Source organism: Equus caballus, chromosome 5 (assembly GCF_041296265.1).
Source record: "Equus caballus isolate H_3958 breed thoroughbred chromosome 5, TB-T2T, whole genome shotgun sequence".
NCBI classification, from domain to species: domain Eukaryota; kingdom Metazoa; phylum Chordata; class Mammalia; order Perissodactyla; family Equidae; genus Equus; species Equus caballus.
In genome coordinates, this window is record NC_091688.1 from 85156361 (window position 1) to 85173082 (window position 16722).

At 37.6% G+C, this 16722-nt stretch overlaps 1 protein-coding gene across 10 annotated transcripts in view; it reads left to right on the forward strand.

The window, feature by feature from the left end:
* TTLL7 (tubulin tyrosine ligase like 7) overlaps positions 1–16722 on the forward strand; it is a 134075-nt gene that overhangs the window by 55138 nt on the left and 62215 nt on the right. For all 10 annotated transcript variants that reach the window (XR_011438854.1, XM_005610468.4, XM_001497543.7 and 7 more), the window contains exons 7-10: positions 2680–2896; positions 7523–7687; positions 12433–12591; positions 15731–15825. Coding sequence is in view for 9 of the 10 variants with exons in the window: in XM_005610468.4 (XP_005610525.2) it covers positions 2680–2896; positions 7523–7687; positions 12433–12591; positions 15731–15825 (636 nt within the window). In the remaining variant the exon portion in view is untranslated. The remainder of the gene's footprint in view (positions 1–2679; positions 2897–7522; positions 7688–12432; positions 12592–15730; positions 15826–16722) is intronic.

Consider the following 16722-nt stretch of genomic DNA (forward strand, 5'->3'; position numbering starts at 1 on the left):
TTTAAATAACAAAGGAAAAATGAGCAATTACAAACCTAAATTTCACTAGTAGCAACTTTTTTATATACCTATGTAGTCACCTTTTGTTTTTAAGATTTTACTTTTTTTTTCCTTTTTTCTCCCCAAAGACCCCCAGTACATAGTTGTATATTCTTCGTTGTGGGTCCTTCTAGTTGTGGCATGTGGGACGCTGCCTCAGCATGGCCTGATGAGCAGTGCCATGTCCACGCCCAGGATTCAAACCAACGAAACACTGGGCCGCCTGCAGCGGAGCGTGTGAACTTAACCTCTTGGCCACGGGGCCAGCCCCTGTAGTCACCTTTACAAGTGTTCTTTATTTCTTTGTATGGCTTTGAGTCTTGTCTAGTGTCCTTTTGTTTCAGCCTGAAAGATTCTCTTTAGCGTTTCTTGTAGGCCAGGTAGACTAGCCACAAACTCTCTCACTTTTTGTTTCTCTGGGAATGTCCTTCAATTTTGAACAGTTTTGTCAGAGAATTCTTGGTTAACAGTTTTTCTTTTTCTGTCAGTGCCTTGAATATATTATCTCACTGTTCTGACCTCCATTGTCTCTGGTGAGAGATCATCTGTTCATCTTATTGAGGAACCTTGGGCATGATGAGTCGCTTTAGTCTTGCTGCTTTCAAGATTCTCTCTTTGTCTTGACCTTTGACAGTTTGATTATAATGTGTCTCAGTGCGAATCTCTTTGAGTTTATCCTACTCAGAATTCATGGAGCTTCTTTGATATGTAGGTTAATATTTTTAATCAGATTGGGAAGTTCTCAGCCATTACTTCTTCAATTATTCTTTCTGCCTATTTCTCTCTTTTTCCTTTGATGCTCCCATTATATGTATGTTGGTGTTCTTGAAGGTGTCCCACAGGACTCTTAAGCTTGGTTCATTTTTCTTCATTCTTTTTTCTTTCTGTTGCTCAGACTAGTTAATCTCAATTGACCTATCTTCATGTTCACTGATTCTTTTTCTGCTTTCCCAGATCTTTTGTGAATTTTTTGTTTTGGTGGTTGTACTTTTTAACACCACAGTTTCTGTTTGGGTCTCCCCACCACCCCTTTTTTTTTCCTCAGGAAAATTCATCCTGAGCTAACATCTGTGCCAGTTTCCCTCTATTTTCTATGTGGGACACTGCCACAGTAAGGCCACCCTGCCAGTGACTGGTATAGGTCCATGCCCCAGAACCGAACCCAGGCTGTCAAAGTGGAGCATGCTGAACTTAACCACTAGGCCATGGGGCCGCCCCCTGCCCCCCACCTTTTTAAAAGAATTTCTGTCTCTGTTGATATTCTCTATTTGGTGAGATACCATTCTCATGGTTTCCTTCAGTTCTTTGTACATGGCTTCCTTTAGCTCCTTGAACAAATTTAAACTAGTTGATTTAAATAGTTGATTGTCTAGTAAGCCCAATGTCTGGGTTTCCTCAGAAATAGTTTCTATTAATTGATGATTTTCCTGTGTATGGGCCATACTTTCTTTTTTTCTTTGTATGACTCATAATTTTTTGTTGAAAACTGGACATTTTGAATATTATTTAGGAATCTAGAAATCAGATTCTTTTCCCCTCTACAGGGTTTTGCTTGTTGTATTTGTTTATTTGTTTAGTGACCTTTCTGAAATGATTTTGTTAAGTCTATATTGTTTGCTGTATGTGGCCTCTGAAGTTCCTGTTCTATTTGGTCAGTGGTCAGCTAGTAAGTTGGACAGAGATTTCCTTAGGCACTTGGAACAACGACAACAAAAATATCTCCCAATCCTTGTGGATGGACTGTGTGTGTTGCAGCGTGTCTTCAGCACTCAACGAGGCAGTTTACAACTCTGACTTAGCCTTCTCTTCCTGCATGTGCAGAACCTGATGGTAGCCAGAGGTAGGAGCTTAGGGTCTTCTCAGATCTTTCCTGAGCTAGCATCTAGCCCTGGGAATGCCTATGGCCTTCTAGATTCCCAGAAATGTCCGAGCTTTTCAAAACCCTTATTCCCCTCAAATTCTCATTCTTCAGTCTTTCTCCTCAATTTATTTTAGTTCATCTGTAGAATATATCTAATATATTATATATTATATATATTATATTATACAACATATATTATATAATACATTGTTTTCCCCAACTGTTATTTGTTGCCCTAGGCAGCAGGGACTGTGTTGAAATGTCTTCAGCAATTGCCCCCCAAGTAACTGCCTTAGCACTGGGAGAGTTCCCAATTAGGAAAAATAAAAGCAAGTCCTTTGAAGCACTTCAGGGACTCACCAGACAGGTCAGAAAACATCCCCAAACAACCACAAAGATAAAGTCTCTTCTGCTTCCTCTAAAACCAGTACCTGTACTGGGAACGTGGGCTGCTGCTCAAAGCCACTGCTGAGCTGGGGGTAGGGGTCTGGGACCAAAGTACCTTAAAATGCCACAAAGTTCTTTTACACAGATTCAGCTGTGTGGTTTTTTTGTTTATGTTTTTGATTGTGTTCCCTGGTTGTCACAAGCTTTTGGTTAGTTATCAGGGTTGCAAAAAAGTTGATTCTAACAATTTTTTTTGTTATTCATTGCTTTTGTGGAGGGACAGACCTTGGAGTTCCTCACTCCACTGTTTTCTTCTTGAGTATTATCTATAACTTTGTAAACATCTTGACTCCATATCAAATTATTCTTTTAATTCTTTTCTTTAAACTTAGGATTTCTTTAATAAGAAATGGTGACAAACTTCCATCTCAGGATCACTTGATTGTTCAAGAATACATTGAAAAGCCGTTCCTGATGGAAGGTTACAAGTTTGATTTACGAATTTATATTCTGATAACATCGTGTGATCCACTAAAAATATTTCTCTACCATGATGGGCTTGTGCGAATGGGAACAGAGAAATATATTCCACCTAATGAGTCCAATTTGGTAAGTGATACCAGACAGAATCTATGATTTTATTAATTTGTCCAGTATAATTTTAAAGCACCATTGTGTATAAAGGTTATACGAATCAAAGTCTCTCCTCTCAGATTTTTATAGTCTAGAAGAGTTGCATACATAAATAAGACCGCTTCTAATTTATGGACAGCTTTTTGAAAATTATTTAAAAAACACTTCTGTTCTTGGCAGGCTAATTAGGGAAAGGCACCCCCTCTGGGAGCACAAGGATGCATTTTATTTTTTTTTTCAAAGATTGGCACCTAGGCTAACAACTGTTGCCAATCTTCCTTTTTTTTTTCCCCTGCTTTATTTCCCAAACCCCCCCAGTACATAGTTGTGTATCTTAGTTGCAGGTCCTTCTAGTTGTGGCGAGGATGCATTTTAAAGCACACACATGTATGCAGTGGCCGTACATAGAAATGGATTTCAAAGCACATATGTGTGTGCAGTGGCCCTGTATAGAAATGGTTTATATGGAAATATAAATAAAAAATAATATGCCATTGAGAAGTGCAGGCAAAGTTACGGAGTTGAGGGCAGGGATAGTGCGTTCAGCTCCTCACGGAGGAGGAGGTGCTTGAGCAGGCTTTGTAGAAAAGGGACGGTTTAAACACGTAGAATGTGGGAGAAAGTATATGAAACAGAGAAAGCAAAAGTTATCGGAAAGTAGAGTTATTAATTTTTGTTGGAATGAAAGAGAAGCTTGTAAATTTACCAAATAGGAAGTGGAGACATAAATTGGCAGTTTCAGTGTGCATTTTTAAGTCTGTTAAATGGAGCTTTTTGTAGATTGTCCATTAAGATTTCTTGTGCAACCATAACATACTGATAAATTCATAACTCTAATTTATAGTTTATAAAAGTCAAACTGTAATTTATCATAATTTATCATGAAAGTAATAAACTGTAATTTATAGCTTATGAAAGATAAACTGTAATTTATTATCCATACTTAAAAGTTTAGTTAACCTCTAACTCTACTTTTGGATCTACTAATTGTAGCAAAAATTGCAATCAATTATTTTTTCCCATTTTTGTCAAAGGCCTGGTTACCGTTCCTGCAATATTATGCACATGATTAACTCCATTGAGTAGTCATATTTTCAGAATTAAACAATGACTTCATAAATGTTACTACATTCATTAACTGAAAATGTTATAAACCTGGCAAAGGAAGAATAAGGGAATTGTCCACGTTTTCACAGGAAAGGAAGATAAAAGAAAGCGTCATCTCTTTGAAAGTCCTAAGTGTGGATGTATTCAATCATCGAGTAATGTTTGAATTCTACTGCGTTCTGGGCATTGTGCTGGTTTTGGAAAAACAGTGACCAAGGCAGTTACAGTACTTGACCTCACAATAGCAGTAATCTAGTGGGGAAGCAGAAAATAAAATAAGCAATTATAATACTCGATGGTAAGTGTAATGGTCTAAGAAACCGAGGGTGCTATGGCAGAGCATAGCAGGGGCATCTAACCCAGTTGGAGATAAAGGTTAGAGAGGGAGTTTGTAAAATGAAATCTGAATAATGAGGGGTTAGCCATGTTGGGGTGGGGTGGGGTGGAACTCCAAGTAGAAGAATGGTCCAGAGGTAAGTGAGAGGGAGTGTGGTATGTCTGGAGAAAGCAGACAAGTTCAGTATGGCTAAAGTACACACTAAGTAGGGGCGGCTGTTCAGAGATGAGGATGGAGAGTCCTAGAGGCCAGATCTTTCAGGACCATGTCTGGGATTTTGGAATTTAACCTAAGACGAAGGGAAACATTGAAAGGTTTTAAACAAGGGAAAGAAGGAATGAGATTTGTGTCTTAAAAAGTTCACTTGGTCTACATTGTGGGGAATGTGAGATGGGGTGTAGACGGATGGGAGAGACTAGAGTAAGGGAGACAAGAAGCTGTATTCTTATCTAACCACGTGTGAGAGGAAAGATGACTTAATTTGAAGAAATAGCAGTAGGGCTGGACTAAGAATATAGATTTAAGGTATGTTTAAGATAACATGGATAACATTGACAGGTTGGATTTGTAGAGCAAGAGCAAGAGAAATTAAGGATAAAACTCAAGATTTTTGGCATTGGCAGTTGGTGGATGGAGTGTTATTTACTGTGATAGGGAGTACAGGAGCTGTTAAAGGTTTTGTAGAAAGCTGATGTGTTTGGTTTGACCTGCCTGTGCAACCTTTCAATGGTTCTATACTATGGGGCTTTGGATATATAGTATAGGTCCGAAGTTCAGATAAGAGAGCTGAGCTACAGGCATAATTTGGGACTTGTCAGCTCATAGATTATAATTGGATAAGAATGGATTACACACCTGAAGGCAGATAGTCATGTTTTGAGAGGAAAGAGTAATGGAAGAGATAGGAAAGGGTAAGACTTGGAAGCTCATTTAGGTGATTTATTGTAGTATCTTAAGTTATACGTATGTAATTTGCGTAAGTACACTGGGTTAGGAAATCATAATGAGAGACTGGGAGTCAGGAAGTGTGGCCTCTGGGTCTCCCTTTGCCAAGTGCTCTTAAATCACGTCATCTCCTGGCTTTGGTTTTCCCATGTATGCAAAATGATATTCTCCTATGTAAATGTCGCTGTGCCTCATATATCTCTAAAAGTTCATGATCGAGTTCCTAGATTAAGACAAGAAGAAATCAAAAAGCGAAATACAAAATTTTATCTAAAGTGAGATCACAATTATGTAAAAGGTTAGTATAAGAAAAAAGGCTGGGAGAAAACTCCAAAATGCTCTCATTAGTTGTTTTTAGACGGCAGACTGCTGCCTATGTTTTCCTTCTTAGTATTTCCAATTTTATAAATAGTGAACGTGTATTTTGTAATGAGCTGTGTATTTCTATAAGAATTAAATATTGATAAACTACATATAAGAAGATCATAATTTATTGAAATGTAATAAACATCCATTTTTTGCTCCTGTTGTCGCAGTTGGCCAATCCTTGAAAAGTTTTATATCCCAATTCATTATATGGAGCCTATATGCTGAATCATAGGGTGGAGGGTGGTTATATCCTTTTCATCCCTTGCAGGTTTCTGTTTGGTTCATAGCTGCCTTCACTTCTCCTTATGGCAAATGTCCAACTAGCAGTGGATTGTTTAGAAGGGGATTTTTGTCAATGTTGATGTGAAACTGTGAAATTTCCAATCCTACTTACAAAGATAATGTTTTAAGAAAAATGCAAAGTTCCATTTCTTGCTCACTTTTGCACTAGGATAGCTAGTTTTTATTACTACTATTATCTATTTTAAGAAATTTTTTTGCCAAATGGAGAGCTCCTCAAAAAAGGATTTGTTATTTAAATTAAAAAATGATTTATATTTTGGAAACTAGAAAATTTATAGTTTGCTTAATTTCCTTTTTCTTTAAATCAAGTACTTAAAATTAGACAAGCATAAGTTTTATGCTCTTTGTTTTCATAAATATCTCTTAATTTAAAGCTTTTTCTAAGTTTCCTGAGGGAGGGACTGTATCTGTCCTGAGCATCTTTGTATCCACAGTGCCCAGCACAAATTCCTGCCAAGAGGAGGTGCTCCCTGGATATTGTTTAATGAATAAAAAAACAAATTTTAATTAATGGCGAACATGTGAGTTAGTAAACAACATGTAACTCAAATGATCAGTTCTGCATATTTGCTTCGAAGATTTCAGTGCTATAGACCTAAGTAACTGCAGTGAAAATAAAATATGATATGAATACACTTGGTTAGTAACACACTAAAATAATAATCGTGTGCAGGAAGCGTATATTCATTGTGATGCTGTGCTGCTGTCTGAATCTCTAGGCATAGGATCATGAGGGTAGGATTTATAGACTTGATGAATGTTTTTGCTGGATTGATAAGGAGCCATTAGATGTGAATTAATTGACATTTATGAGAAGTCTTAAATTTTGAATTCTTTTTCAAGTTTATTTGAGGATAATGGTATCAACAAACATAAGAATATAAAGAGACTAAGATAAAAGCCCCAATATGGAGCACTGTACACTTATTGTTAATCATTTAGACGTCGGCCCAGCATCGTATGGAGCTTCTGTCTCTGACTCTAAGTGCGCTCTGTCTTGGTAATGAACTCAAGTGGCCTCCGGTCAGTATGGGAGGGCAGAGGTGGTGTTTGGTAGTCCTGCCTCGTCGTTTGTGCTACTTACTTGAACTTTCATTTTATTTTTCTTTAAAAAGACATAGAATGCTCTTTCAGAAAATTCCTTTCCCAAAACAAATTTGGGTGTAAACTGTAAGTGACCAAAAACATTAAAAAGAAACAAAAACAATCTTAGAGCATTTTCATGCTTAGCAAAAAATATGTAGTTTTCTATTTTCATTTAATTACTCTATATATTCTTATTTTTATTTTAGTTTAATACTTTTATAGTAGATATATTTTCAATGCTGTATAAAGTAACTCTATAGATGACTACATTCACAATCCTTTTAAGGGAAATGTGCCATTCCGTTTAATTTGTAAATTATCTAAATAATCATGAAATTGTCAATTTGTATATTTTAAACTTCAAAATTGTCTTTTCTCTTTGCTTTCTTTTCTATGAAACCTCATGGTTCTAGAGTCTCATAGGTGATAACAACGTTGGTTCTTACTTGTTACAGACCCAGTTATACATGCATCTGACAAACTACTCTGTGAACAAGCACAATGAGCGTTTTGAAAGGGATGAAACTGAAAACAAAGGCAGCAAACGTTCCATCAAATGGTTTACGGAATTCCTACAAGCAAATCAACATGATGTTGCTAAGTTTTGGAGTGATATTTCAGTAAGATTATGCCATTCCACAATTATAACTGTCTTTCTTCTGATTAAGTTAAAGGATCATCAAGCATTTTAAATGAAGAACAGATTACAGTTTTAGATTGGGCTGATAAAAAAGTGTTTTCCTGAAGAAAGTGGAATTTGTGATGGACCTTGATAGATAAGTAGTATTTTTTACTGCTAGGGATGGGAGAGAGGGAATTGTAGGTGGAGGCAAAAGTGTAAGTAAAGGCATAGAGGTGTGAGAATAATGATCAGTGGTCCAGGTTGGCACATGTGGTATTCATGGGAGATTCGTGGGGACTTAACGGGTGGAAAGATATGTGGGGGCCAAATTTTAGGTCTGAAAATGAAGGCTTCATTTGGTAGGGAGTCAGGATTCATTCCTTCCAGTTTTTAAGGAGAATACTAAGGCCAAACATATGAATTTAAAAGATAAATCTGAAAATAGGTGTAGGATGGGTTAGAGTGGAGACCAAGAGTAGGTAGAGGAGGGCACCTGGGAGGAGTTAGGTGAAAAGAAGGGTCTGAATTAAACCACAATGAAAGCAGTGCCAATGAGGTAAAGACTAACTGAACGTCCAGAATGGAGGAGAAGCATTCAGAGATTCCTCTCTAGTTTAAGGAGGAATTATAGGCAGAACTAGTGTGCCATTATCTGAAATAGAGTGGGAAGGAATTTATTTTGAGAAGAGGATGTAGACCTTGGTTTTGCAGATGAGGGAAGAGAGTTCTATTCATTTGTTCATTTTTTCATTCATTCATTCATCCATTCAGTAAACATTTATTGAACTCATGATATAAGCTTGTCTCTGGTTCATAATTTAAAGATTTATAAGGTACAGCTCCGGTCCTCAAAAAATTTAGTTTGGTAGGAAAAGCCTGCACATAAATTGTTGATGAAGTGCAGTGTAGCAAGTACAACAACAGAGGTGTGCACTGGATGCTGTGGGCATGTGGAGGAAGACCACGTAGCATAGCTTTGGTTGGGTGGGAATCGGAGGAGGACTTCCTGGAGGCGTTGACACCTGAACTAAATTTTTAAAAGTCCATGAGGCTATGATGATGAGTTCTACTTTAGATATGTTGAACTTGAAATGCTGTCTCAGGTTGTAAGGTCAAGTAGGCAGTTAAAAGTGTATGTTTGGGGTGCAATTCATAAATAAAGCCATGGCAGTGGATGAAATTCCAAATGGTAAGGGTAAAGAGAGAAAAGGAAACAGACAAGAAGATAACCTTGGTGAAACAGATCCTTTATTAATCCTAGCAGAAGTATTAAAATGGTATTCAAAGTTAGAGGAAATACTTAATATGAAAATACTTAATATGATTAGGGCTATACAATTTGATTTAACTTTCCTTTTGGGACAAATAATATATAATTTAAGTAAATCTATCATGGAAAATGGACATGAAAGTTCATAGTTGGTTGAACTTGGTTCTCTTGGGAAAATCAGAAAAATCAGCATCATTATATTTATCCTTTTGTTGATTGTTTTGTTGGTGGATTTTTTTGACCTTATTTTCTATATTGCAGAAGGCAAATCCAAAGGCCCTTAGGTGTCAGACAAGTGAAAAGGAGTGAACTAGTTTGGATAGAAGAAATAGGGCATGCTAGGAACTGTGGTAATTTGAAGTGCATGAGAGCCCTGAAGGGGATGGACAACCCCCTATTGGTCTCACAGGGTATTTGGGGCCCAGTGTGGCTCATTCTTTTAGTTTGTCAATAGAAGCCATAAATCTTCTGATTTATAAACATCCGCAAAAAATTCAAAATTTTTAAAAATGTAGAGCCTCCACCGCAAATGTTTGTCAGATGGCCACCAACTTGCTAGCTTTCTGTTATATCTTCCTGAGAGACTGAATACATCCATACAAGAAATTTGATTACGTCAATGCTGTTTATTTATTTATTTATTTTATCCAAAGGCCAATTTTGTAGAAATTCCAAAAAATTTTCTAATAATGATAGTTTACTGTCATAGTGGATCAGAACCATCCAAGTGGTGAAATTTGCTGTTTTTGGACAGTAGCTCATTGATGATACCTGGATGATTTAATGAATGAGTCCTTTGATGAAAAGACCAAGAAAGTTTTCTATGCTCTCTGGTGTTCTTTTTTTCTTTACCAAATCTTTCATTTCCATATGGGTTTGATTCTTTGGGGAGGTCTTTGTGAAAAGGCAGAACCTTTTGGGCTGCTTTGGTGAGGAATGTGTAGGGAGAATCAGAGAGAAAAATGAGCATGACTAGCTTTACATACATTGCTTTGAAGTGGTACTTTCCCCACATAATTGAATTAGCAGAAGGTTTACAAGTAAGACTAATATAAATAAGAGGGTATGGAAATTAACTTTTCTGTGGAGCCTAAATATAAGTTTCAGATATGAGCTGAACATGGCCAATGTGGGCCTATTAATCTCGGACACGTTTCATGATCTTTTCTATAAATGGGTAAATTTTGCATCATTCAGTTAGAATATATATTAATATTCTATAAAAAAATTAATAATTAATAAATTGTTAACTTTTCCAGGTACTTTTCTTACAATTGTCAAATTGTCAAATAAAATTTAAAATTTTATTTTAAAATTTGCCTTCTTTATTAGAATTGCATGTACTTATGAATATCTGTTTAAAGTGAATTAATGGGATTATATAAAAAGAGAATGACAGGATGAAGTGGAGAAGGCAATCAAGCAGTAAATTTTTATCGTAGTTTAAAGTTTCATGAATTTAACTTAGGACTATTTTCAATGACCACTTTATTGGTGGTGATTTCTCTAAAAAGTGACTATCTATGTATGAAAACTAACATTCATCAATACTCTCTATGAAAGACAGAGATATGTGCTTTTGTGTTGGTCTAGAATGAATAAGACATCAAAGAAAACCAAGCCATAGAGACTAAAAAAGATTATTATCACTTATAAAGCCATCTTTGAATGTTTTTTATATACGTTAGCTACAAGTCTACAAATCGTCTTTCAGAGCGATGACACTATGGTGGAAATTCTCAAAAACATTAGCGGCATTGAATTTGTGTTTTGTTCTCTCATTCCTGATTTTCACGTAAAATCTTGCCTTTACATTTCCAAAAGTATGTTGTTTTTTATGTAAAGAAAACACAGATTTGCAGTTCAGGATCTGTTAATTAATGTTCACTTTTCTCCCCGCCTGTCTTGTTTCATACAGACACTTTCTTAGCCAAGGTTTTAACTTTCTTTCCTCTACTCTCAAGTGGTTTCAGTAATATCTCCAAAGATTTATAGGAAGTGACTTTTTGTCTTTGATCTTTATATTATGGTGCTACCATGGATTTGTTATTCTGAATAAAATTTTCTGAGAACAACCCTTCATGACATCTCTGATACTTACCCTCAAATATGGTCTTGATTGGGATTCTGGGTAACAGTGAGGTTAACCTCTGTCTTCCATTTTTTCTCACATATAATAAATATTGCTCCCAGCAGGCAGTGGGATGTTTGTGTCTGACCTGACATCTGAGCTGGAGTTCTAGAGGAGTGATGGAATAGCTGTGACAAGAGTAGCCATTAGGTCGCTCGCATGTATTGAAGGCGTCCTCTATTCTGGGCACTATGCTGAGAGCGTCACATGGAGTCTCACTCTGTCCTTCATCGGTCTTTTGCAGCAGGAGCTATTACTATTGCTAGTTCACATTGGGGGAAAAATGAAAGTCACAGAGTTTGAGCAACGTGACTGAGGTTGCCCATCTAGCAAGTAGCAAAGCCAGGACTACACCCAGAAAATCTGACTTCCGAGCCACATTCTGAACTGCCGTGCACTATTGCCTCTGCCTGTAGAGAGGGAGTTCAAAAGGCAGTATATTCTCAGCAGAAACCAGTGGGACAGCTTTTCCACATTGCATAGCTTGTTCTCAAACTTCAGTGAGCCAGCTTCTTGTTTTATTAGCGTTAGTAACTCACCCTGGTAGTCTTGTGTGTCCTTACAGATAATGTAGCTAGTTCTTTAATTGGTAGTACTCTCGTCTCAGATAAACCTTAGAAACTACGAGATCAACACTGCACGAAGAAACCAGCTCTCCTGGATTCTGTCCTCCTAGTCCTTTCGGGCTTTGTCTAAGTGGAGTTTCTATAATGTTCTTTGTGAAATAGTTTACTCTTCTTGAGACTTTTCATCCCTGCCATCCCTATCCCCTTCTGTATGGTTTCTGAGAAGGCTAGAGTATGGTCCTACCCTTATTGAACAAATAGAAGCCACGTTTGTCAACTTTTATTTTACTTATTTGTTCATCAGTGTTTTTGAGCATTTTCTAAATTCCAGGCGTTACTGTAGGCACTGGGAATGAGGTTGTAGAGAAGACAGACAAGGACTCTGCTCTAATAAAAAGGAAAACATATCAGCTGATTCTCTGCTGTGTGGAGATGCAGTAAGGAATAAGGGGTGGGCGGCTGCTTTTGACTCGGGGGTCAAGGAAGGCCTCTCTGCACATCAAGGAGTCAGACATGGGAATATTGGGGGAAGACTGTTCCAGGAAGAGGGGACAGCCAGTGCAAGGGGCACAGAGAAGGCAAGCCTGGCTGGAACACAGTGGGCGGGCGAGGAGTTGTCTGAGATGAAGTCAGAGCAGTGGCAGGGGCTCAGTGCCATAGAGCTTTGTGGACTTGACCAGGACGCTAGTTTGCAAGTCCAGCCCACATTTCCATGTCTGTAAATGAGATACAAAGAAATAAGGCATTTCACTTTTTTTTTATCACAATCCTTTTAGGAGTTGGTGGTAAAGACCCTGATTGTAGCAGAACCTCACGTCCTGCATGCGTATCGAATGTGCAGACCTGGTCAACCTCCAGGAAGTGAAAGTGTCTGCTTCGAAGTCCTGGGATTTGATATTTTATTGGATAGAAAACTAAAGCCGTGGCTTCTGGAGGTAAGGAATTTCTGGAAGAAGAGAAGTTATCACTCTTCTTGTATATTAAAACAAATGTTTCTTAAATGTGTGCTTGGCACAGTTATCTCATTAACTGAGCATAAAGTGGCCTGACTGGAGCATGTGGGAAGCAGACAATAAAAATGCCGAGAATAGAACAGTTCCAAGAATGAATCAATATATGTTTGATGTTACTTTCCCCAAATTAGTATTGAGTGAATTTCTAGGCCAGGAATTTTGATTATATGTGTGGATCTGCTTTTACTGGTTTGTTGTCCACTTTCTCCACTATTTTCTCAGCCTCACGTCTTCTACCACCTCATGACTTCTGGATGTTGTCTTTCCTCTTTGTGGGTGCCTAGAAACAGGGCCACAGCCTCCCTGTCTTCAGTGGGTCTCCCTTCAAACTCTCCAAGAGAAGAGGGCCTCCACTGGTTCATTAATCAGTATTCAGTATCCAACACCCCAGGTGACATGAATTCTCCTTTGAGGCCGTATTATGTGACCTGGGGCTCCCCTCGTGTCCAGGCTGTCAACTGTGTGCCATTGAGTTTGCTGCCAGTCCGTGGTATGATCAGAGTCATCATTATTTTTCTTTGATTACAAAAGGTCGCTTAGCATTTGGAAAATATGGAATAATATAAGGGAGAAATAAAAATGAGCTCTGGTTAAGATTTTTCTACTTTTTCTTCCAGTCATTTTTATATTTATATTATATCCAGAAGAAACCATAGAAGTCCTGTGGTCCTACAGCACCCCATCAGCAGTTGCCCCGAAGCTCCCTGATCTGGAGTCATAGAGTGCATGGCCATGAAACTTTATCAGGAAAATAGCACACATCTAAACACTTAGTGTTTACTACATTAGTTACATTTTAAGGAACGTATTGCTATAGAAGATACATCAACAACTACCTTTCATTTTAAGTTGGTTGTCTCTTCTTTTTGGTTGATGATTTAGAAGTTGGAAGTTATATCTGTAATATCAAGGTTTGCAAAAGCAAATTGAACGAGTGATAAGTGAGATCACTCAAAATATATTTTTAGGAAAGAACTCTTTTCCAATTTGAAGGCCAACAGTTTCCTGTGTGTGTGTTCAATCTAGGAGCAAATAATGTGGATTATATTTCCAATTGAATGCAGTTCTGTCAGGTATTCTGTCAGGTGTGCTCCTGCCTTGATTCTAGAAATAAGATCGCTGTGAGTTTTCCTTATCCTTTTGCTTCCTCTGTTCCTTGGATATGAAAGCACTTGGTGGCACTCTGGGCCCTTCACCTTACTAAGGCCTGGTGCTTTCTTCTTCAGGTGTACTCTTTGTCTGCAGTCATCCTTTCCTGCTCTGAGCTATGTTTTTTTTCTGGCCCTGCTATTTGTCTTTTATCCTCGGTGGGGTGGGGAAGAAGTGAAGGCACATGCATGAGGTGGAACTGAAGGGGGACAACAGGGAATAGTGATTTTATAGGTATTTTAGTTAGCCATTTTCAAAAGCATTTGCTTAACCGGAGCTGTGTATTAGCTTGGTAAATCAGAATTGACTGAATTCTGCATTTTTTTTAAAGGCTCAAAATACCACTGTTTGCATTAGCGTTTCTTCATACATATTCTCTCCTTCATTATTTCCATACTTTGTTCTCTCCTTCATCACTCCACGATAGCCAACAGCTAAACAGCATTGTTTGCATTAAAATATTTTCATTTCTATTCATTCTTTCATTTCCAGATCAGTCAGAACCATGAAAGAAACTCCACAATAACCAACAGCTGTAAATAATGAACATTCATTTTTATTAAAGCAGTTAAAAGAATCTGATTTAGATCTTGTTTCTTTGTATTTTCTCCCAGCTTCAATTGTTGGGGGGTCCGGGGGGAGGGGGGGCGTCTAATACACGTTGTTAAAAACCTTTTGGCGCCATCAAGTGGAATAAGTTAGGAAGTGCTTCTGAGGCTTCTGAGGCTGTGATAACTTTTAGTTACCTGAAATTTTTGTAAGTTGTGATTCGTAGTGGCAAAATTGCAGAAATATTCAATCATAGAAAACACTTTTAGGGGAAAACACAGACATTGGGTGGAGTATGACTATACTTCTAATACTTTAAGTATCCTTGAATTAATTTCAATAAGTCATTGTGCCAGGTGGTTGAGATACAAGAAAAATAAGACAGAATACTTGCCCTGGCCTACTGTGGACTCAGATACGTGTTTTATGATAATATGTATAAATATAAATACGGAAGAGAGAACCAGAACAAACAACAGACTGATTAATCTGTGTACATGTGTGTGTTTGAGAATCAAAAAAATATCTTTGCAGAAGAGGCGACACCTGAGCAGAGTATTTCAGGTTGGAGAAAGTGGGGTCGGGGCTGGGGGCTCTGAGAGATAGGGGTGGGGTGGGGGGAAGTTACTGGGCAGAGGGAACCATGCTAATTTAGGAGCACGGAGTCTATTATGGATACTTTGATGTGTGCATGAAATGATTGTGCTTGTTTTGGTAATAAAACTGATTTGGATGTTTAATAAATAGTATTTATTAATTTAATTTGCTTTGTAATAATTCTCATTTTTGCATGCATTTACAAGCTGCTGAGCTTTTAGACTCGAACATCTGCTGGGTTTTGTGTATTTTAGAACTGAGGTAGGAAATGAGAAGCAAAGAAGCCATCAATATTACAGAGTAGAATTTTGGCTGGATGCAACCCTAATTTTCAGAGTTTCTTCTGTCAGCCATTTGTGGTTCTTCTTTACTTTCTTTTTTTTTTTTTCAATTTCACATAAAACTTGAAAGAAATTCAAAATGTTAACTGAAAAAAAAATTTTCTACCTTTCCACGTATTACTTTGTCTTGTGTGAGTATGTTTCTTCATAGACCAATTTCTTTTACATGATAGTAGAGGGAAGAATCTGAAACAGGTAGGAGAGAGGGGTCAGTGATAACGGTCAGTTCCTTGCGACTCCTTGGCTTAGGGTGATGGGGAAGAGAGTATCGCAATGGCAGCTGGGCCATCAACCATGTAGAACTTTGAGATTTATTGCTGAGTCCTTCTACTGGTGGAGGACCCATTAGATTAGCAAATATATACTGAATATTTATTGACCTACCAATATTTGGCTATTCTCATTGTTTTCTTTGTAAATTCCAGATCAATCGAGCTCCAAGTTTTGGGACTGATCAGAAAATAGACTATGATGTAAAAAGGGGAGTGCTGCTAAATGCACTGAAGCTACTAAACATCAGGTAAGGTGTTTCCCCAATCTTTTGGAATTTTTCCACCACGTTAGGCATAGAACAATCATTTGTACGTGAGATTGGCTTTTAATTTTTTGTATTTGGTATTTTGAATTTCTTGATTCCATTCAGGTTTTTTCTTTTTTAAATATCTTTTCCCTTTCTCCTGCACAGTGCTTTTTCTTCTCCCCATATAATGCTCTGAACTGACAGTAAATATGGTTAAATTACAGCATTGGTATAATTATTTAATACAGAGTATGAGGTTGAACTGGAGAATACTTTAGGAAACCCTCTGGATTATCTTCCTCACCTCATAAGAAGAAACTAAAGCAGAGAGGCTGTTCAGGAAGTAAGGAAAACTCAAACATAGATTTCCTACCTTTCTGTCCAGAGGTCTTCCCATTATATCATGCTGCCTGGTTAACCAGTAAAGAAAGACAGTTAAGTGAGGCTTAACCTTCCCATTGAAAAGCATAGGCAAGATTTCCTTTTTTTGTTTAAAGCTGAATAATATTTCTTTGTGTGTATATACCACATTTTTAATTTTTTTGAGGAATATTTGCTCTGAGCTAAGCTCTGTTGCCAATCCTCCTCTTTTTCTTTTGCTTGAAGAAGATTCTCCCTGAGCTAACATCTGTGCCAGTCTTCCTCTACTTTGTATGTGGATGCCGCTATGGCATATCTGATGAGTGGAGTAGATCTGTACCCAGGATCTGAACCCATGAACCCTGGGCTGCTGAAGCGGAGTGCATGGAACTGTAACCACTTTGCCATGAGGCTGGCCCCTATACCACCTTTTTTTATTCATTCATCTATTGATGAACATTTAGATTGCTTCCATGTCTTAGCTGTTGTGAATAATGCTGCAATGAACGTGGGAGTACAGATATTTCTTTGAATCCT